The 22036-nt window shown below is 40.0% G+C and overlaps 1 protein-coding gene across 1 annotated transcript in view; it reads left to right on the forward strand.

Annotated features, from left to right (window-relative positions):
* prex1 (phosphatidylinositol-3,4,5-trisphosphate-dependent Rac exchange factor 1) overlaps positions 1–22036 on the forward strand; it is an 80065-nt gene that overhangs the window by 35031 nt on the left and 22998 nt on the right. Inside the window, exons 7-19 of the mRNA XM_083895187.1 lie at positions 987–1120; positions 1426–1541; positions 3316–3465; positions 7363–7510; positions 10442–10542; positions 12790–12893; positions 13227–13276; positions 15058–15133; positions 15684–15756; positions 17801–17946; positions 18860–18952; positions 20926–21074; positions 21160–21245. Coding sequence (XP_083751313.1) covers positions 987–1120; positions 1426–1541; positions 3316–3465; positions 7363–7510; positions 10442–10542; positions 12790–12893; positions 13227–13276; positions 15058–15133; positions 15684–15756; positions 17801–17946; positions 18860–18952; positions 20926–21074; positions 21160–21245 — 1426 coding nt within the window. The remainder of the gene's footprint in view (positions 1–986; positions 1121–1425; positions 1542–3315; positions 3466–7362; positions 7511–10441; positions 10543–12789; positions 12894–13226; positions 13277–15057; positions 15134–15683; positions 15757–17800; positions 17947–18859; positions 18953–20925; positions 21075–21159; positions 21246–22036) is intronic.

The following is a 22036-nucleotide window of genomic DNA, read 5'->3' on the forward strand; positions in this document are numbered from 1 at the left end:
ATTCATGAACTTCCCAATATAAATGTGCCAGATTATAGCCATTGGCTAATTTCCATCTTAAGTCCCTAGGCAGGTCGCTATAACATAATTAACACATAAAAACAGATGTACACACAGTGATTAACAGTGACAGCTATAATAAGTACAGCCACAAATAGGCATAAGTCATTCAAAAGCAGAAGTGACATAGTGTTGCTTTAAAAGGTAACCAGAATCAACTATTAGGAATATCAGATCACACACTGTGATGGTGAGGGGCTGCAATGAAACGGAATACATCTTTCAGAACAAGTGCAGTGGAATTACCGTAGCATTTCTAATACAGTTTCTAAAATTCCCCATGACAAGGTACAAGATCACTGCAGGGGAGGCTCTGGCACTTCTGCCTTTATTATCCTCTATTTACATACAGCTAGATTGTATTGTCCATGGAGACAGAAAATGTATTTGTAGCTTAAATGTGTTAACACCCTGATAAGAGGAAAAAACAATCAAACACAAAGAATCCTACAGAGATATAAAATACTCATACCTAGGCTGAGGTATGAGTATTTTTGCAAGGCTGCCACTGAGATTTTGTCACTCGTCACATGCTCATTGGTTGTCTCGGGAGAGGCCAAAGAAAGTCATCTTGGCAAAGAAAGTGCACAGTTATTATTTAAATTCAGTTTTGCATTGGGCCATAATTGAAGTTGGCTGGGAGACAGCTGGGTTTACTTATTTTTTTTGTTGCTTCTACTGACTGTGGAAGGAAAACAAATATCAGAGATTTGATACAGACAACAGTCAGTCAATCAGCCTGAGAGTTTCCATTCTCTACTCAGATAGAATAAGTGGTGGCTGCAACACTTGATTATGAAGACTAGAATAATTATTGTGTGCATGAAGGATTAAAATTGCTTTTTTAGTTGCGTCTTTATGCTTTAATTGTATAACTTGTTTACTTCTGTTAGGTACAGATTCAGTCATCTTTTTTTCCTCTTCAGGGGACCAATCTGACAGATATCTGCACAGAGTTACTGCTTCACGGAAATCTTCTTAAAATCTCAGCGGGCAACATCCAGGAACGTGTCTTCTTCCTTTTCGACAATCTTTTGGTTTACTGTAAAAGGAAATCCAGGTGAGAAATGCAGAACTGGTACAACTACAGCGTTTCTTAACTATGCATTCATAAATAGTTTTATTGACCAACTATTGTAAGGCAACCAGACATGGAAAATTGGAGCAAATGTCTAAATTCCTGTCTCTAGAGTAATTTTTTATCATTTGCAGGCAAAACAAAAACACCTACATGTGTCTGCAGCACTCAGTCTGTGAATGAATGTGTGTGTGTTCCAAACACAAGCTCTCTTCTTACTACTGCACTGGCATCTACGGATGTTTTCCCTGCTGAGTGTAAACCACCATGTTTGTCCCATTTCCTAGGGTTTCTGGAAAGAAGTCCACCAAGAGGACCAAGTCTATCAACGGGCCCCTCTATGTGTTCAGAGGCCGAATCAACACAGAGGTGATGGAGGTGGAAAATGTGGAAGATGGAACAGGTTTGTGTTTGCCCAGCAGCTTTACCTGCGGGAGAGTAGTTATATGTCCATTCATGCAACTCTCATGGGGAATTTGTTGAAATTGTCACACACCTCTTTTTAATCCTGATGTAATGCAGCAATGTATCCCAAGCTCTGAGTTTATTCACATTCATAGGTCATATTTCCAACAGTGCTAATTGTTTTTTATATGTGTATATATTAAACTAAAAAGAAAAAAAGTGATATGAAACTGGATGTGAATCAGGTACCTCTTGACAGTTTTGGGTGGGGTATCATAGCTACACCTAGTTTCAAACAGGATGTAGCTTGCAGCCTCATGTGCCATCTTTTGATGTCAGCTACTGAAGTGTAACAGCGTCTCTGTGTTCAGAGGTTCTCTTGCCAGAGGTGAGCTGCTTCATGCGTTGGTAGCGATATGATCATCGCTCAGCTCATTGCGCTGTTGTGGTTTTGTTTTGCGAGGCACTGCGCTGTTGCTTGGTACTTGCTATGTGCTGGTGTAGAAACATATCTTCCTCTCGCGCACACGTTTCCTCTTTTTCGTCTCGCTCTTCTCTGCAGTGGCAGAATATTTATGCAAGCTCACGTGACCTTTTTTTTTTCTTCTTGCTTGTTGATGCCGGCGTTCACATTTCGGCTGCCGGGTAAAAAACCACAAAGAAAAACATGCCTTATTTGCAGAACTCACAGGTGCTACATTGTATATGCGATCAAATGTGGACCCTTTAGAACACTGATTATCTGATTGCAAAGTATAGAAGACGTGAAATGTGGAAGTACTAAGAGTTATCTGCCAAACGCTCAAATGGACATGGAACTTAAAATAAAACACCAAGTTCCTTTTTATGAAAATGATGCCTGAGATCTCAGCTCATACAATAAATAATATTCTGTGACCACATGTCACACATTTGAAGGACTTAAGACGTATTGTGGTTTGAGAAGGGTTGCATTATCAAATCATTTTTTGAATTTTCTCTCTTTCTCTAATCTATTGAATATTGAGATTTTAACTACAGTCCAGACTATTCACTGCATTATCTCTTTCCGAACCCGGTTCCCTGCGCTCCCACAACAGCAGAGGCTGCTCCCTGTGGGGCCTGAATTATGAGATCTATTTATATGACCTTTGAGCATGAGACTAATGTACCCCCATTACCAGTGACCATTCATTATTCAGCAGCTGCTCACCTGCAGCTAAATGGATGATATAATGAGAAAAGGAGTATGAGAGAGATTTTGTGGAGTCAGTGGAAAGATGCTGTTTTACTGCTCTCAAGGAGCATCATGTTTGTCTTTTTAATTGGGCTGTGAATCATGGCTTGTGTAGTAAAACCTCATTAGAGATTACTTTTGATCATCAACTTTCACAGCAAGTGTGATTTGATTATGCTTATTATGACGGACTTAAGTTACCTCTGGGATTAGTGTTTATATACTGTGTGTGTGTGTGTGTGGGGGGGGGGGGGGTTTGTGTGCGTGTGTGTGTGCGTGTGTGTGTGTGTGGTTTTACATTTAAAGGCTTAACAGAAACCAGTTCAAATGATAAATAGTTATTTACATTATAATTATTTTGTAATAAATTTTAATTACGTTTTTATGAATTGTTTTTAAATGTCTCTCTAAACCTCAAACGCCATTAAAATGAAAGGCCTAGAAAACTCTTTTAAGCTCTCTTTTATTATGCCTTTTAATTATTTTCACAATGACCCTCTCCCATTTGAATAATTTTTTTTTTAAATTATTATTAAAACAGTTTTTTTCCTTGCAGCGGACTATCACAGCAACAACTACACAGTGACGAACGGCTGGAAGATCCACAACACAGCAAAAAACAAGTGGTTTGTCTGCATGGCCAAACATGCAGAGGACAAGCAGAAGTGGCTCGACGCCATCTTGAGGGAACGGGAGCAGAGAGAGAGTGAGTAGCACTTCTTATAAAAGCCATTTTTATGGCACTTCTGGTTTGTGTGACTTGCAGCATGAAACCAGTAAGCATTCCCTTATTTATCCTCAAGAGAGAAGGGAGGGACGCTGTAGTGTGAGCTGTACTGTACTGCAGTTGTGTTTTCTCTGAATGTCATAAACGAGATGATAAACGAGCAATGTCTTGAAGCCATTCTCATGGGTTGGATCAGAGGGATCTGATATCAGATCACACCGATCAGGTCCCTAATGTAGCTCAGCCGTAGACTGTTGTAGACTAATTTAAATGACTGTCTTCTTTGATCAGCTTCACTTTGTCCCCACTATTTGGTGCGTCGCACACCGAAACACAAAAGCAGGTGAATGTCACTCTAACTCTGGAGTATTTGTACATAATATAGAAGGACATGCTCTGGTATCTTGAACTATCTGTTAAATAAACACGTCAAGAACATTGTCAACATTTTGGTCACCAACTAACGACATGTTGTAAACACAGTGCTGGTTTCGCTACAGTTAGCTTTCCCTCACTGTTATTTTCTTGTTTTCTTCTCCATCAGTGGTGTCTGCAGCCTCACAGTAGGAATTGTATTTATTTTACTGAAAGTGACCTTTTTTTTATTATTGTGAGCTGTGCAGCTCCGTTATCTGGGCAAACACAGGTATCTGACTGGAACTCCTCATCAGCAGATATTCAATAGTAGAAAGATTGGCTGGCAGCATAACTACAGCCTATCAGCCTTTCCTTAGGTGGCACACAGGAATGACTGTGGATGTGCTTATGACCCTGGATGGATGCAGTATTTTTTCCCCACATTAAACCAGCTGCCTGTTTTTGTTTCATAAACAGAGCTTAGGTGATATGACATTTACAGAGTTGCACTGGATGAATTGTGCACGAGGTAGAGGCTGCTGTTTTGTCTGTTCTTCACTTTCCAGGTATTTGGCTAATCAAATCGCTGTGTGGCGAGTGACTTTACTCAGATCATGTCTCTCATTCACAAACAGAACAAAACTGTATCTTGGTCAGATGCTTTAAATAGAAATGAAAAAAAGAAAAACAAGTGAAGCACATTTATGTAAGACACTTCACCTTTAAGTCGTCCGATTCTATTTTTACAGCAATAAATATTTTGTCTTTGGGATAGACATTAAACTTGAGTTGAATAATCAGTTTGTTTTGCAGCCACACAATGAATCTGGAACTAATTTAAATTAGCGTAGAAGTGGTCTCATCCAAAAGTCCACTTAGAGAAATACTTAATGCACTGATGGAAAGTAAAATCTCCTCCACCACTAATTTAAGATTAGTAGTGCAAAATGATACTCTTGTTGCTGCCTTAATTGTGCAACTTCCCTCTATTGTCGTTAAATCTGTCCCCACCTGTTCAGCACTGGCCATCTGTCTTTGTTATGTCCTGTGCATTAAACAGTGTGAAAGGCTTTAACCACATATGGGGCCGTACACAACAGGTCACCTGATAGCTTTGATGTCTTCAAATCGAAAGTGTATCCCTGAATTGTTGAAAATAATTTTGCTGATTATCACTGTGTGCACTTCACCGGTTTGTAGCTTTGCACTTATGTGGTGTGAAGTTGTCAAACGTTTTTAAACGTTCCATTCCGATTTAAACAGCGAGTGTTTGGCAGCAATGGTTGACATCACCCTCATCTGATCCTTTGATGAAAGGGTTTTAGGGTACAGATAAGTATGAAGGAGTGCACTACAGCTTGTGGTGTTAAGTTTCGACCTGGCGGAAATCGACCTGAGGCTAACAGATGCCTGATCAGTCACAGTGCCCAATCCCCACACTCACTTTCATTTACCCTCTCCACGCTCAGCTCTGTGCTTCCCATTCACTCAACCTCTTAACTCCAGTCTAGACAGTTTCATGATAACGTTTAAATGCCATAAATTCTGGCTGCAGTTTTTTTTTTCTCCTTCCCCTGTTCATGCATTATTGCATTTACTCACAATCCTCGTTTAATGTGACCTTTTCAACGTATTTGCTGTGGTCCTTCCTTATGTTATACACATCACTTTGAACCTCTCATCAGGCTTTAGTTGTCCATTAACTGCCAGCTGGAGGTGTGCTGTCGTATCATTGTTCTCATGGAAATGTCGGGGAAAATGCGTGGGCGTGTCAGATAATGCAGCGGAGTATTAGCTCATGCCAATGAGAACAGGAAGACGAGAAGCTGCACAAGACAAACTCTGACAGCTGGACCAGAGGCTGAGGGGCCTCAGCGCTGGACAGACCCCGTCTGTTGTTCAATGACACTCATTGTTTAAGTGTACTCCAGCTGCTGTCAAATGCAATATAACCCCACCTCTATCACAGGCGGCCAGCGCAAAATGCTGGAGACTCAATGGGAAAATTGGCTTTAAGAGCTTGTCATTTAACTGTTAACATTGCTTGTCCAACCACACTCTGTTTCACTAGGCTGGTTCCTCCACCCCGACACTCAGTTGTCTACCATCAAATTATCTTTTTTAATTGAGGGAAAAAAAACTGACTCAAAATGATAATAATTGATTGTCACCAAGATTAAAAGACTTGAAAAGAAAAGGAACTATAAAGTTACTGGCTCTGCATGCTGAGCGGCCAGTGAGCAGGCACTATGGCAACTAAAGTGTGCACTATTATCTAACATGTCTGCATTAAATGATCTAAAAACAGCTGGGCTGATACGATCCATTTTGTTTAGTAGTGTACTTGCATTTGTCAAAAAGTTTCCAACACAAATTCACAGAAATCCAAATTTCTATTCAAGGTAGTGGAAAGTTTTCACTTTAGTAAACATTTACTCACGTCAACTGCTTTTCCGTTTCTGCTGTAATTTCCAGGGCAAACCCCTTATGAAATGTCAGAATGAGGAAAGAAATATTTGACACTGCTAGTTAGCCAGTGTGATGTCTTTTGTATTTCTCTGTATTTGTCACTAATGATCTCGTTTGATTGGAGGAATCAGATCATCATTCCAATCATTCCACATGCTTTTTAATGCCATCTCACTCTGTCTTTATTTATTGTTTTGATTGAGGGACCCAATAGTGGCACAAATTACATGCTATAAGTTGAAAGGTTTACTGGAGGAGTCCTATGGGATAGTCTGCCATCATAGATTTAGATTTGTGTCCAGATATTATTATTTGAGATAGAATCTATCAGGCTTATTGTAGCTGCCCGGTAATTGAGAAAATGTTTTAATCTAGTTGAGTCAGGCAGCTTATGGAGTCACAGTGGAGCAGATTTGAGTTGCCTAAAGTCAAAGTATCACAAGAATAATTCAGAAATTCATTAATCTTCACAATGGGGTTAAGCAGCTCATACAGTGTGTTCTTTGCCCGAGAGGTTTTACTGGGGCGGCAGGCCTCACAATGGGCCCTCACATGCTCTACTTTACCACAGAGGAATAATAGTAAGCAAAACAGCACAGAAACAAGATCAAGATAACGCTGTCCTGAACCTTATTTACTCTAAAGACAACTTGTCTAGGGGAGATTAACATCTTGGGTTTGTTTCAGAAGGTTGTGGGAGACCCAAGCAACCATGCTCTGATCCTGGCTTCACTCCATAGGCACAATACCAGAACACAACCAGGCTGTCGATGCAAAGGCCCGTTTGTCTCCTCTAACAACACCATGACAGCCTTTGCCTTTTGGGTCATTATGTGTAAATACTGTAGCTATAGAAAGCAAGTTGACATTTGTGTCCTGTTATGGGTGTGCTGTGTTTTTCTTGGCATTGAGATGCAGCCACTTTTCTGGACTAAGATTCTCCCTTCCCTTTTTCTGTCAACACTCACTACAAAATATTTTCTCCACATTAGTTAAGTGCATAAAACGTGACACATTTTCCTGAGTCTGATTGTCTCTTTTGCATTGTAGGTCTCAAACTGGGAATGGAACGGGATGCCTATGTGATGATTGCAGAGAAAGGAGAGAAGCTCTACCACATGATGATGACCAAGAGCCGGCACCTGATAAAGGATAGACGCAGGAAGCTAAGCATTGTGCCTAAGTGCTTCATGGGAAAGTAAGTGCATTTGCCTCCTTAGTGCCTGATTTCCTCTGGTTCCATTTCTGTGACTGCAGTGCCATGCTGTTCACAAGGGGGGTGTCTTTACAAATTGTTGTTACGTAAGATCAGCATTGGCTCTCAAAAAGAGCTGGTATTCAGCCTCCCCACATCCTGGCAAAATGCCCAAACTCTGTAATGAGCCCCGCTCATAGTCTCCTCACATGGGTCATAGTAAGGGCTAAGTTTCTCCACACATACACACTCGTATCATCAAAAACACACACACACACACACATATATACTCGCACATTCATTCTTTCATCATCAACAGAGGACCTTTAACTAAAGCACTGCAACAATCCATTTGCCTCTCTGTCCCCTGGATGTTTCACTGCAGTGAATACACAATGAGAGACTTGCCTATTTTTCTCTCAGTTGCTCCACACACCCAGCAGCAGTTGCGTGATATTGAGTCACAATTAAAATTCTTTCCAGCTCCACCTTGAAGTAAAAATAAATAAATAAAACTGTGCAATAATCCAACGGGGACTGATGCCTGGTCTTGGAAGCAGTGAACAACCATTAATACTGCTACCATTGCCTCTCAATTTACTATTGAGCACATACACCAGATTTAATAATTTTATTTTAATGTAAATGTAGTAGACAGACAGTAACAGTTTATTGACTCACTGCCATGAAGTGCATTTAAAGAGCCCTGCATAAAAATAATGGTGCTTCTAGAAGATCTTGTTGTTTTTTCTTGTTTTGCCTGATGGACTTCATTGAAAAGTCTGAATCATGAGATTTTTCCAGGAATAACATTCTGCGTGTCGGGGTGTGACAGCAGCCAGCACCCACGTCAGAGCTTTGAGTATTTAATAACAGCTCATTATTACTGTCTTAAATAGGATATAGTGTTTAATCTTCCCTCTTTCACTTACTTGTAGGTCAGAGTTCAGAGGCAGTGCCAGAACAGTACCAGATGGTTTAAATTTCACTGTTTGCCAACATGTCAGTAATTCCTTCTTTTGCCTCATTCATGTAGTGTCACAGTTGTTTGTCTGCCTCCTTCACTCAGTCTTATTCCATTTTCAACTATCAACCACTTTCCTCACTGTATCACTCAGCCATTTCCTGCCGATGAGTGCAATCTCGCATTAGCTCTGCATTTGGCCTTTTGATGAAATTAGTGCCAGGCACAGTTTGAGTGCTTGTTGCATTAAACGGAGATACTGACAGATCCCTATCACCTTGATAGAATAATTCCATCATTTGTCTTCCATCCAAATGGGAAAACTGTTTGTGTTAACACTTTACATTTCCCTTTTATTGTGCCAGTGCTTGTTGAGTATCATCATATCATGTCATCACCTTCTAAGAGAAAATCTTAAGCTAGGAGAAAATGGAGTCTAACTCTAAGGAAAATAAGCTTCCACAATTTTCCTGAATATATTTTTCCATCCCTCGTGGGAAAATACATTTGCTCTGGTTCAATTCCATACTATGTGAAATTTATAAGCAGCCACTATGTTTCAGTGTATACAACCGCAGCTAAAATACTTATGTGCTGTTGATTTACACCCTCATCCCACGATGCAATACACAAAGGAAACGGAGCTGGAACAAATTAAGATGAATGGTGAGTGGTAAAGAGAAGGAAGAGCTTAGAAAACACATTTAATGTTTAGAGACGCATTTTGTTTTTCCTTGTTAAACTTAATTTCCTTTGGAAATTGAAGTTGCTGTGTGATAATGACACAGTGGCATCCATGTTTTCATTGGTAAACACAGCAAAGTACATTAACTTGGCTTGCACACGTACTGCTAAATTAGTGCATGTTCAAGTTGCATTTGCTAATAAATATGATGTAATCCACAGTGCTCGTTTACAACAAAAACGACCATACAGGCCCGTACTTATATTCCCATTAATGAACATAAGAGAAGGACAGCAAACGCATACAGAAAATTAAGAAAGGCACCAAGAGCCCAAACACATACAGGACATATCATCTTTTGTTATCTTGTTAAAGGGTCTTTCAGTGACCTGAAAAGCACTATAAAAATCTGATTCATCATTATTAATATGATGTTAACAGATTATAGCATGTACCTGGCAGAAAACAGGGAAACAATCTGTTTATTAATTATGACAGAATGTGCTGTGAGGGCACGAAAAAAAACAAGTGGCAGATGGATTGTGTCCACATTTCTCTGATCTTCCACACACTAAAATCGTATGCCCATAAGTGACTTTATATACACACATGTGAATATACACCTTGTATACTATCAATGCAAATCCACAAACCACAGATTTCTTGCCCTCTCCGGTTCACTGCTCATCATCATCTGGTGAAGTTACTGTATGTTACTCTGCAGAATGAACGATGGGGACGAGAAGAAGAAGGGGAGACGGTCATTTTCTCCTTCAAACATTTGTTCAGTGCACACAGAGTGTGAAAAGACATGAGCAGAGCTGAAGTGGTTAGAATCAGATGGTTGATCCATGTTTCACCTGCAGCCGTCGTATCCCACACTGATGGCATTCAACAGCCCTGTGATCCAAGAGCCTGGTTGTGTTGCATGAGCTGAGTGAAAACAGCAGGATCACCTTGCAAGACATACTACTACGTAAACACTAAATGCATCATGTATTTCATAATTGAAATACTGTACAAGTAAAATTATATTATATTATATTATATTATATTGCCCTTGATAAAACAAATATTGTGAATGAAAATAGAGGTAAGAAAACAGTGATAACGTGGCACCCACACTGCCTTGACTGTTCTGTGACTGATGTTAAAACCCTGTGCCATGGCAGCACAGCATGTTGTCCATGTTTCCAAAGATTTCCAAATCAAAAAGAGTGAACGAATTATCGCTTCGCGCTAACACCCCCCCCCTCACCATGTATTCTTCGTCTTGTGTTCCCAGTGAGTTTGTGTCATGGCTGATAGAGAGTGGAGAGATCAGTAAACCTGAAGAAGGAGTCAATCTGGGACAAGCCTTACTGGAAAATGGAATCATACACCACGGTGAGACCAAAAAAAACAACTCCCCTTCTTATATATAAATCTCTCTATCTTCTATTCTTTGATGGTTTTTACTGCTTGTACGTCCTCTTGTCATGTTTTTGTTATGATTTAATGTTGTTTTTTTTCCACCCCTTCCTCTCATCTTGCTTGTTGTTTTCTTCTCTCTACATTTTCCTTCTATAATTGTTTCAATCACTCATTCATGTTATGATTGTGTCCCTCACTTCCTGTGCAACGTCACATGTGAGGACAGATCATTTTAAAAATGAACATCTTTCAAAAATACCAGTGGTAATAAATCGTTTTTATTGAAATATGTGTTATAATATTTATTATTTCCGCTTCCCTAATTTTATGACATTGGACCCTGCTAACCAGAATTATTCTGTTAGAAACTAAACACGCGCACACACACAAAATGCCATAAATAATGTATGGAGATGCTTGTCCAGAAGGTTGCTGATGGGGATCTTGTACATTTGCAATTGCAAACCACTGTGACGATTTCTAGCCACTGCCCTTCCAGCAAAATTTGCTGAGATCTAACGTTCATGTTCCTTAATACCTGTGGAAAATCCCCTGAAATCCTCCCTCACAGGAGCCCACAACCACAGAGAGATACAGTAATGACACACAGGGCTCTGTGGGATAGCAGTGAGGCTTTGTGGGCAAACTGGAGAGGCCTGTGCCCCGCAGGCAAGGTGTAGAGAAGGTACCACCAATGATTCAGTCAGACATAGACAGGTTAGGTGACAGAGAAGTGAATATAATCTGTCTTTCTACAACTACTGAGATGTGCAATATTTTTTATGAGACATAAAGGAGAGACACATGCATTTATAGTTCAAATGCAAACTTTATCCAAATAGTTGTACATGTTGGAGCCTGTGAACACCCCTGCTCCTACTCCTACTGTTTGCAGTTTAGACATTTGCCCACACTCTTGTAATAATTCATCCATCATGTAGTGTAGTAGTTCAATATCTTGTAGTTTAAATTCCACATATGACAAATTTACAATGTCTGATTTTGTGGTGCATTCCCTTTGGCTTTGAGGGCATTTTAAGTCTAGACTGAGAAAACCAGCTGCTTGTTTGAGCCCATGCCAACTTGTTGTGGTGGAACCAAACTGCCTCTTTTTTGGCATATTTTATTGTCAACTTTTCCAGCAGACATCAGTTTATCCAGCATAATCGTATAATAGTCCTTTTCTGTCTTCAGTGCTGCAAAGATTGAAAGTAAGTAGTTATTTTTTACGATTGTGGGTTAATTAATGCGGGTTTGGAGATTTCTTTTTATGAGAACTGGCTGCTGTCTGCCATGTTGATTATTTGAATGACATGACTTACCCAACACAAACATTTATTTACAACTGCAGTGTTTTCTCCAAACATTTGCCTTCCTCACCAGATTGGAACTATAAAACTGTTGGCACAGGAAGACATTAAAGCAATAATATGCAACATTTTCTTGCACCTGAATGCCTGCCCTTGTACTGTGTGAATTTAGTGAATGGGTAGAAGCACTGTAGGAAGTGTGTAACTTACACAATCAGACCCAGCCAGTTAAAGATCCATGCTGAAGTGAAGTAAAGGTCGATTGAAAAGGCTTCTAATCATCAAACATCTGCTTTCATTGAGATGTTGAGATCTTCAAAAACTGTGAGCTCCATTATAGTTATGAAACATGTCTGTTTGCTGCCTGAGGTTGTCCTCACTTTGCAAAAGTTATTCTAAAGGTGGAGTCGGTATGCGCGTGATTCAACTCTGACAACAGATATTGAGTAATTGGAATGGCATCTACCTGTGTTTATTCAGAAATCATTTTGGCCAAACCAAATGCAGTGCAATGCAAATGTAGTGATGCCTTCAGACGTGCCCATGATAATTCTAGCCTCTTCTATGTGACACTTGACGGGAACATAGTTGCTGTCCTTCCTAAGTGAATGTAGACAAGCTGTATGTATATATATATATATATATATACATAAAATAATAATAATAATAAAGACATGGAAGAGTATAGAGCTATTTCCTAAATCAGATTTTTTTAGGGATTGTGGGGAGGAGGAGGTGAGGACATGGGGTATAGGGAAGAGCTAAAACTAAAAGTGCTGTTTATTTATGTGACTGTAATGATGCCTTATATGAACAATAATATAACTGCTTGTGAAAAAAAGCAGGCAGAACACCCAACCTTTAATTAGCCCAGCTCATGTGACATTTTCTCCTTCTGGTGACTTTTCAGTGTCGGACAAGCACCAGTTCAAGAACGAGCAAGTGTTGTACCGCTTCCGCTATGATGACGGCACCTACAAGGCCCGCAGTGAAATGGAGGACATTATGTCAAAGGTAAATGTAGTTCCAAGCCTTACATTATATCTAAAGCCTGTATTTAACATACACATTTTTTCTTCGTAAGTTCATACAAGTGTAACCCATGATGATGATGTATTCAAATATAATCCTCTGGGGATCATCCAGAGAAATCTCAATAAGAAAATGCATGTTAAAAAAAAGTGACACAGTTTGGAAATAATTACACATTGGTGATGTTGGCCTATATCTGTTCTTAGACCCATTTTAATGAAGTGAAATCTCATGTCCTGAAGCTACACTCGTACATGTTTTCTCAAGGTGTGTATGCTCTATGACTCAGTGGCTTGGGATTTTCTTCTCTTTCAGGGCGTCAGGCTGTACTGCCGCCTTCACAGCCTCCACACGCCTGTCATCAAGTAAGTACCTGCCCTTCTCTCCTCCTCCTCCTTCCCATATATGCTAATGTTCCCACTTTCCAGGTGCATGAATGCATATTCATAAAGGGTTCACATTCAGCCCACATCACCATTGCTATAATGACTGAACAAACAGTAGAACTGCCAAGGATGACAGCCCTCAAAACCTCTCTCCCCTCCGACCTCGACACAGTGCCAAGCTTCAGCTGCTGTAGGTGCATGTCTTTGAGATTTTAGTTCAGCTCGAGGAGGAGAAGAGGACATGGTTTTATGATTCCAGGCTTAACTGAGGTTGCTCTTAAAGGATTAAAAATACTTTTTTTTATTGCGAGCCACTACATTGTGATGGGTTTATTGAATATACAGCGTGTTAGTTCATTTTTATGTTTTCAAAAATTGGGAGGCCAAATAAGGATTCTCCATTAAACCCCACGTCTTATTCACATACATAAATACACACACACCATCTCAGTTTTATGCTTACGTAGACAGCTCATGTACTGAGAAATCTAAAAACACCGCAGTAGAACAACATATAAATAATAATAGTATAAACATTAAAGTCATCCCCAGGATGTAAGACCCTCTGTTTGTGTAGTGACACAGCACTTCATCAGTCCTACATTTTTCTGTTTAATTCTATCACTGTTAACCTGATTTCTTTACCCAACTTTCTTTATGGTTGAATCAGTGTTGTTATCCTTAATTACTTGTACGACTTAATTACCACCTAAAGCAAGTCAGAATAGAAGTTTTCATTTATTTATACAGAAGCATATGAAATATGCATTGTCTGGCTTTGACATCCCCTCAAACACACAGACACTTTCACTGTCCTCTGCAGTTCTTCCCTTCATACCTTCTTATGTTCATATTATCTGTACCTCTATCGCTCAAGTGCCTCGGGTTCACCGTCCGTGCAAACAAAGAGCTTTTGGTCTAAATCCTATTAACATACAGAGACAATATTTATTATTATTATATTATACAATGTGGCCTGGCCTTTTTAAATGTATCCCTACATTGTCATGGTAAACAGATCCGGTTAATTATAATATTTATGTGACGGATGTACTGCATTTTATGAATCATCATAAAGCGATAGCAATACAATTCAGTGAATAAGATTAATAATCTAATCAATCTTGAGGATGCCGCAGATGTTCTCCAGGTGAGGAGGATGCTGCCACTGATATAGAGGACAAATTATGTTCAGAGGAAGTCCACTTTTTCTGTGGTTTTAAGAGACATGTTTTGTGCTAATGATCTGCACACATCTTAGTCGTTGTATCTGGATTCATTTCTGAACATAGCAGTTCAGATTATAAGTGCCTCAGATACAACCCATGATTTACTGGCAGTGTTGTGATGTTCAAGCAAGTAGAGGATGTTCAATTTTATCGGATGCGATACTAACCACACTTCCTCTGTAGCGTCTCCTGCTTCTCGTGTTTACATGTTAAAGAAATCTTTCGACCACAGATGTTTGTGTGAAAGCAGAAAAAACATTTTAAGTTAAAAGGACAATGAGTGTTTTTGTTCTGGCTGGATTTAGAATGCTGTCGAACCACAGAACTGTACCTCTCCAACAGAAAAACGATGATACAGATGTTCTCTTCTGTCTGTAGCAGAAGTGTAGAGTGGTAATGTTGTGACCCATAGAGAGGTTTTATCTGTTAAAAAACATGTATATAAAGCTGCTGACTTTAAACTTGTCATGCCTCCTGTAGTGAGTAATTGAAAGTATATTTTTGTAAATCCCTTTTTTTTTGCTTCTGTAGGGACAGAGACCACCATCTGAAAACCTTTAAATCTGTGGTGCCTGCAAGCAAACTGGTGGACTGGCTTCTCTCACAGGTACAGTATGATCACTGTCTTAATCTAAACAACACAAAATCCAATACTAGGCACAGGGAGTGTTTATAAGAGAGTCATAACAACTGAGCAACAAATAATTGTGTAGGGTCCATCTTTTAGTGGTATTGACTTCACAATCTATGTCATTATTTTCATTTTGCAGAAGGGTTTCAGAAACCTTAGGTTTGGAGAGAGATTCCTGCTATTTTAATTACAGATCTAAATTTAAAAATGTTACTTTTTTTATTGAATTGTCACGCATGTCTTACTGAAAATCTAAATGTGTGTTAGTCAGTTGTGCTCTTTGCATTTAAATGTAATTAGGGAAAAGCGTGTAGCACTTTGTGTAGTGTTAAATCCATCCTCTGATCCATCAGTGCCTGTTTTTCCAACACACATTTATTTACACATCTGGGTTCACAAATAATCTTCACACCAACACATACGTGGATAAATCGGGCCCAGCTGTGCTGTAGTCTGCTGAGCATGAGAAGGTGTCGACGTGTGTTGGAGGTGACTGACTGTGTGCGTCATTGATTTGGCTTTCCAGGGAGACTGCACGACCCGAGAGGACGCCGTGACACTGGGTGTGGGGCTCTGCAACAATGGCTTCATGCACCACGGTCAGTCAAATGCTCTGTCACATGCACACATACATGAAGGCTGTATAAACACACATGAGCTGAGCTGTGGGTTTTTTTTGTTTGTTTTGTTTTTGTTTTTCTTTTTAAATACACAGTGTAGAAAAGTCTTTTATTTTTGGAACTTATACCCTTGCACTACATATTGATTGGAGAACCAGAGAAGGACTGGTTCTCCAATCACTCTTTCTCTATACACATACATATTTAATATTAGCCTTTCCTCTGTCATGCTGTCATGGGTTAAAAAAGGAATATTGTAAATGATTACATTTGAGCCCAACCAAGTCTCAGTAATCTCACTGGAAAAAAAAGCCGCTCCACCACGTTGTTCCAGCCTAGTATGTTGAACGTAAATAGCATTACCACTGTACCCTGACCTGATCTATTTGGCTTTGCTACACGACTGTCTGGGTTGGTGCACTGAACCATGACTGATGGTTAAGGCTTTAAATTTAATTGAAAGAAGGTTTATTATTTGACATTTGTTTAAAGTGATTTGATATACCACTTTGTTTTCATGGTAGTAGTGAAACATTAGCATGACATAAGGGGACACATGATACTGCTTTGCGGGATTCAAATGACATTGTGCATTATTTAAAGTTTGTGAAGTGTGTTTGGAAATCTACTCGACAAAACTATGACAAACATATACATTTAAACACATGCATCGCCTCCCTGGCTGTCAGAGAGTGGCTTTCTTCTCCTTTTTTCACTTGCTTTATTGGCTCTCACACACACACACTTACCTCTTAATACCATCTGTTGGAAAGAGTCACCTGTTCTCTTTTATTCCTCCCTCTTCTCTGCCCTTCTGTAAGGTCACAACCCCACTCTTGCCAGTCAGTCTGCACACCTCGCCTGATCTATCCTCACCTCTTGTCACTCTCTTCAGTCCTTAGTCAGCACTTCTGACACTGTCACCTGCTCGCTGCCTCTTGAACTACCCTTCTACCCTTCTCTCTCCCTCTGTCTCACTTTATCTCTCCTTTCCTGTGCGTCTCCTCTGTGGTGGGAAGATCATTGTGAACAGATAACACAGTTAAAAGGTCTTTCATCTGTCCGTACCTGCTTACATCATTCGTCTACACGTCTGGTGTGAACACACCTGTGGCGTTTTGCCCTTCAGGCTACTTGATACAGAGCACATTTCCTTTAAAAGCCCACATGTATATACATGTGTCATTTAAATTTAATAATATTGTGAATACTATTAATGTTCTGAACCACAGTTCACAAGTGTAACTAATGCTGTCAGAGTCAGAGAATCGGTGTCTGTTTGGTTACTGTATACTGTTACATTGAGTTCTTTCAAAGTCATGCTCAAATATCAAATTATTTGGAATTAAGTGGGATAAAAGAACGTGTATTTCATCCTTGATTTTATTACTGAGCATCTTACTGCGTACATTCATCTTTCTGTGAATAAATGTCTGACGAAATGAGTCTTAACACAATTTCCTTGATGCTTGTCATTCTTAGCTGTTCTTGACATTGAAGTTGTAATTTCGCTGAGTTTGCGATTTCAGCGTATGACTGAGTTTTCCGGAGTAGCACACCCTCCATTTACTACGTTACATGGCCACAGCCTCCCTGACTCAGAGGAAATAACTCATGTTTGAAATGGCATGAGGCCAGTGTGAGTGGAAGTGGGTGTGTGTAATTAGTGTGTGAAGGCTTTTGTTCATCAGATGGTGCCATGTTCTCTAAATCCCTGAACACCTGGGTACCTTTGGCACTTTGGCACAGTCTCACAACTACACACACACTTGTAATATTAACCATGAGCCAGACAAAATGGATATGAGTAGCAACATTTCAATAACTTGGCTCTCTATCAGAGAAACATTACAAGTATCTGTATTAGAATTATTGTGTTTCATTTTAATTTCATGCTGTGACGATTGAAGCATCCATAATGTTCCTGTGCTGGCTCAGCCCAACACTGAGTTTTACACACATGCACACATTACATTTCTGCATTGGCTTTGTGATTACATGCTCTGTGTGTTTTCTTCTGCAGTCTTGGAAAAGAGTGAGTTCAAAGACGAGTCCCAGTTCTTCCGTTTCTATGCGGATGAGGAGATGGAGGGAACCAGCTCCAAAAGCAAGCAGCTCCAACGCAGTGACTTCAAACTCATCGAAAACATCTTGGCCAAGTCTCTGGTGGTGAGCTGGAACATGTACACACTCGTATTGCATTGTAGTTTGTTTGTTTTTTACAGTAAAAGCAGCAACATGGTTTTTAGAATGCCATTTTGTTTTTATATAATTTGGGTCATTTGTTATCAAAAGGAAATATTAATTATCTGTATATATTGGCAGATAAAATGAGTGGGTGTGTACTTTCCAGACACTCAGTACTTTCCAGACACTCAGAATATTAGTTGTTTGGTTAAGTTCTATATCTTAAGGGAAACTTAGGCGATCACCACCAGCTTCCTTTTTTATGTTAGAGTGAAAAGCACGATTGCTATCTAGCACAAGAAGTGGAAGTGCTTTTTTTTTTCTCCTTGATTAGCCGAACTAATCCTCCCTCCTGGCCATGACTGGAGCAAAGTGCAGGAACACTTTATATGTACCACAGCCATCTCCTCCAATGTAACAGCAGAGATCTCCGTCTTATCAGGGCCATGCAGCAGGAAGATGGCCCCAGCAGTTTACCTAATGGATGCCGGCTAATGTGTTTGGTGATGACAGCGTTTAACTTAGCCTCGCCCCACGGGAGAATACAGCGCGAGAGGCAGAGCACATCATCAGATGCAAAGACACCTGACACGCGATGAAAAGCACAAATTGCAGAGACAGTAAAAAAGCCACCCACAAAGAAAGGGATGTATCATAGCAACTTAAGTGATTCCTCTGAAAAAAGGAAAGTGATTAATTGTAGCAAATTTAAACAAATGACATGCGAGATGTTATTGGTAGATAATATCCAAGTGTGCAAAATGTCTTTAGAGCATAGTGAGTCAGATCAGATGAATAATGATTTGCTTACTCATGACATTAAGGATTATTTAAGTGTGACTTCCAGTCACCGCGTATGGATGTGCCAATAATGATGTGATGTTCTCTGTGTCAGATTCACCCTGAGGAGGAAGACTATGGCTTTGAGATTGAGGAGAAAAACAAAGCAATTGTGGTGAAATCTGTCACCAAGGGCTCACATGCTGAGGTAATGGTCAGCGCACACACACACACACACACACACACACACACACACACACACACACACACTCACACACTTTGCCCTGGGGTATTAGTTCCAGTAGGTAATGTCTGTCTACAGTTTAGACGGCTGCTGTCAGTCTCCATCCGTTCCCCCTCAGAGGATTTAGTTTTGATTGGCAGTTGTGCCATTAGCCGTGCATACTTGCAACACTTACACACACATGTGCAAGCCATTTCACTTGTTCAGTATAATTTAAAATACAGATAAAACTGTGTCAAAATATATAATTTTACGTGATTATATAGTGTTGAGGAACAGACGGCAAGAATAGCTACTGTGGCTACTTTACAGACTTTTCCACCAGCAAACCCTTGTTTATTTTCCCTACATAAACTATATTCACTTCACACTCACCCTACAATGGCTCCATGGTGGGTCCTGCACTTCAGGTCGAACTGCTGCCTTAATGGCATTTGCTTCATGTCACCACTCTGGTCAGACTGTGACATGTTTCTGGCACATTCCTCCAGCTACAAAAGCCTGTTCATATATTCTTTTAACTTTCTTTATATTTGAACTGCAGCTCTAATTGTTCTAAAGGTCGAGATTAAAACCTTGTCCTTAATACTTTCCTCATCATCTCTTCATTTTGTGTACCCCTGGTTCAAGTTCAACCATTGCTTTCTGCTATTTTAGTCATTGCTGTTTTCCCCACATTGCTCCTCTCCTCAGTAACTCTCTGGATGATCCTTTTTTTTCCCTCCTTCTCCATTGTGCTTGCTTCCACCACAGTAAATCCTCTCTCTATTGCTCCCTTCTGCACCTTTTTCTTTATGTCTCCCTTTCCATCTTACACACTGGTATGCATCCCGCGTCCACCAAAATAACAGGATTGCTAGTTGTGACGCAGCCTGCGTGCCAGCACAGTGAATGAAGCTCAGCTGATTCCCATGGGGCTCTGAAAGGGGCTGAAACACACACACACACACACACACACTCAGATGACTGTGACTCCTCCCAGTCATTCCTACCTCCATCCTGGGCTGTAATCCAGAGCTGGGGCCCGGCTTAGCCAAGGCCACCCCACCGGATCTGTGCCCAGGACACTGGACTCACACAGCAGACGTACAGAGGCGGCATTATTCTCACAACATGACTGAAGATGTGCAGGATGACTGCATGTAAAAATGTGCTGTAGGCTGGGAAGCTGTGCTTCTGTCATTTGAAATGGAATCTGATTCTCTTTGTATTTGTTTGTGTCTGTCTGTTTAACACATTTGATCTCAAATTGGCTCCACACAGAACCAAATTTAGAAAAAATGTATACAATTATAAATTAATCACAGTGTATTATTGTGTAACCTGAATGTAATCCTTTATGCAGGAGACGTGTCAAATAAAATATGCTCCTAACATACACATCATATTCTACAGACTGAAGAAAGCTTTCTTACAGATCTACACTGCCACATAGCACACAGTAATTTTAAATGTTCTTTAAATGAAAATGAGAATAATTGTATGAAAATTACCATTCCCTCTCATCACCTATCATAACACAATCACAATTTCAGTCATCACAAGTTCGCAATTCAATATTTATATAAAATCTAACCCAATTCTTACCCTGGAAGATGAATAATTGACTTTTTTTTTTTGAGAAAACTGAGCAGGTATCGCTGTTTTGATTTAGCTCAGTTCATTCTTAATTGTCAGGCTCTACATCTGACAAATGAATATCCTTTAGAAACATGTATTTACATTTTCTTTCCTGGAGGCTCGTTAACTTTAATGGGACTCGAAATAAATGAAATGGGTAAAATACTTGAATTATATGTAATCTGAGCCTAGTGCTGCACACAGTTTTGTTCTCACTGGGACACATGGGTGGTAAAGCTTCTCTCGCAGAAAATCTTACAATTATATGGCATTGAAACAAGGTGTAACCCAAAAATAACTGTACACTGTCTGTGCAGATGGCTGGTCTGCAGGTGGGCAGAAAGATCTACACCATCAATGAGGACCTGCTGTTCCTCAGACCTCTCTCTGAAGTGGAAACCATGATCAGCCAGTCCTTCTGCATACGACGCTCACTGCGACTGCTCGTCGCCACAAAGGCCAAGGAGTGAGGGAACACACACCCATCCATCATGCACACAAACACACACATTCACACAATACACTGGTCTCACTGGTGTTTACTTCCCCAGAATTGTGAAGATCCCTGACAACCCAGACAGCCTGTCCTTCAGACTTTCTGGCTCCGCCCCTCCTCATGTCCACGCTGTCAGGAAAGGTGAGTAACGGATTATGTCAACTGACTTCCTAAACCAGATGCAATACAATACAATTCAATATAAAAGAGGGAGTCAGTGCATTTCACGAGGAGGTACATGAGGAGTTTACACAACAAGCTCTCCTCCTATGGCCCCAGTTAAGTGATGTCACATGAGGCTCCCTCCTGAACCACCAGAGATTTTACATTCTAACACATTTTTCACATGCAATAGTAGCCTACATATTACAGCCTGTAAACAAAAAGTTGCATTTTTGAAATTGTATTAACACATCATCAAATTTCACGTAAACACAGTTTAATTATGTTATGTTATGTATGTATGCTGCATGCATAGAGTTAAAGAAAGACCTGGTTGCCATCAGGTTGTGTGTGTTACATTAGATAAATCACATGTCCCAGGGAGGTGTAATAAAATGTATGTTTTCTTGAGTTTAGTCACATTAAGTTGCTAATGGCTCATAGTGCAGGATATCTGAAAAAGGATTTGCAAGATATTGACCTTGTTATTGCAGCATCAGTGTCAGTAAATGCTTTGGAAATGGTTATGGTGTCAGAAAGACAAATCATTTTCAGAGAGATTCACAGAAAAACATGAGGTAACTCTAGTCTCTAACCACCTGTTACGTTCTGCTATTAGGTTTTTATGGCCACCTGTCAGCCAGACAGCCTGCGGTCAGGGTTCAAATCCTCAATATACCAAAGACTGCTTTTAACACAGGCACACACAGCTCTGCAATCACAGCTAAAAAAGGGAGCAATAGATAACTGGTAAAAAACCTTCTAATTCC

This window comes from Microchirus variegatus, assembly GCF_963457635.1.
Source record: "Microchirus variegatus genome assembly, chromosome: 9".
Taxonomy (NCBI): Eukaryota; Metazoa; Chordata; class Actinopteri; order Pleuronectiformes; family Soleidae; genus Microchirus; species Microchirus variegatus.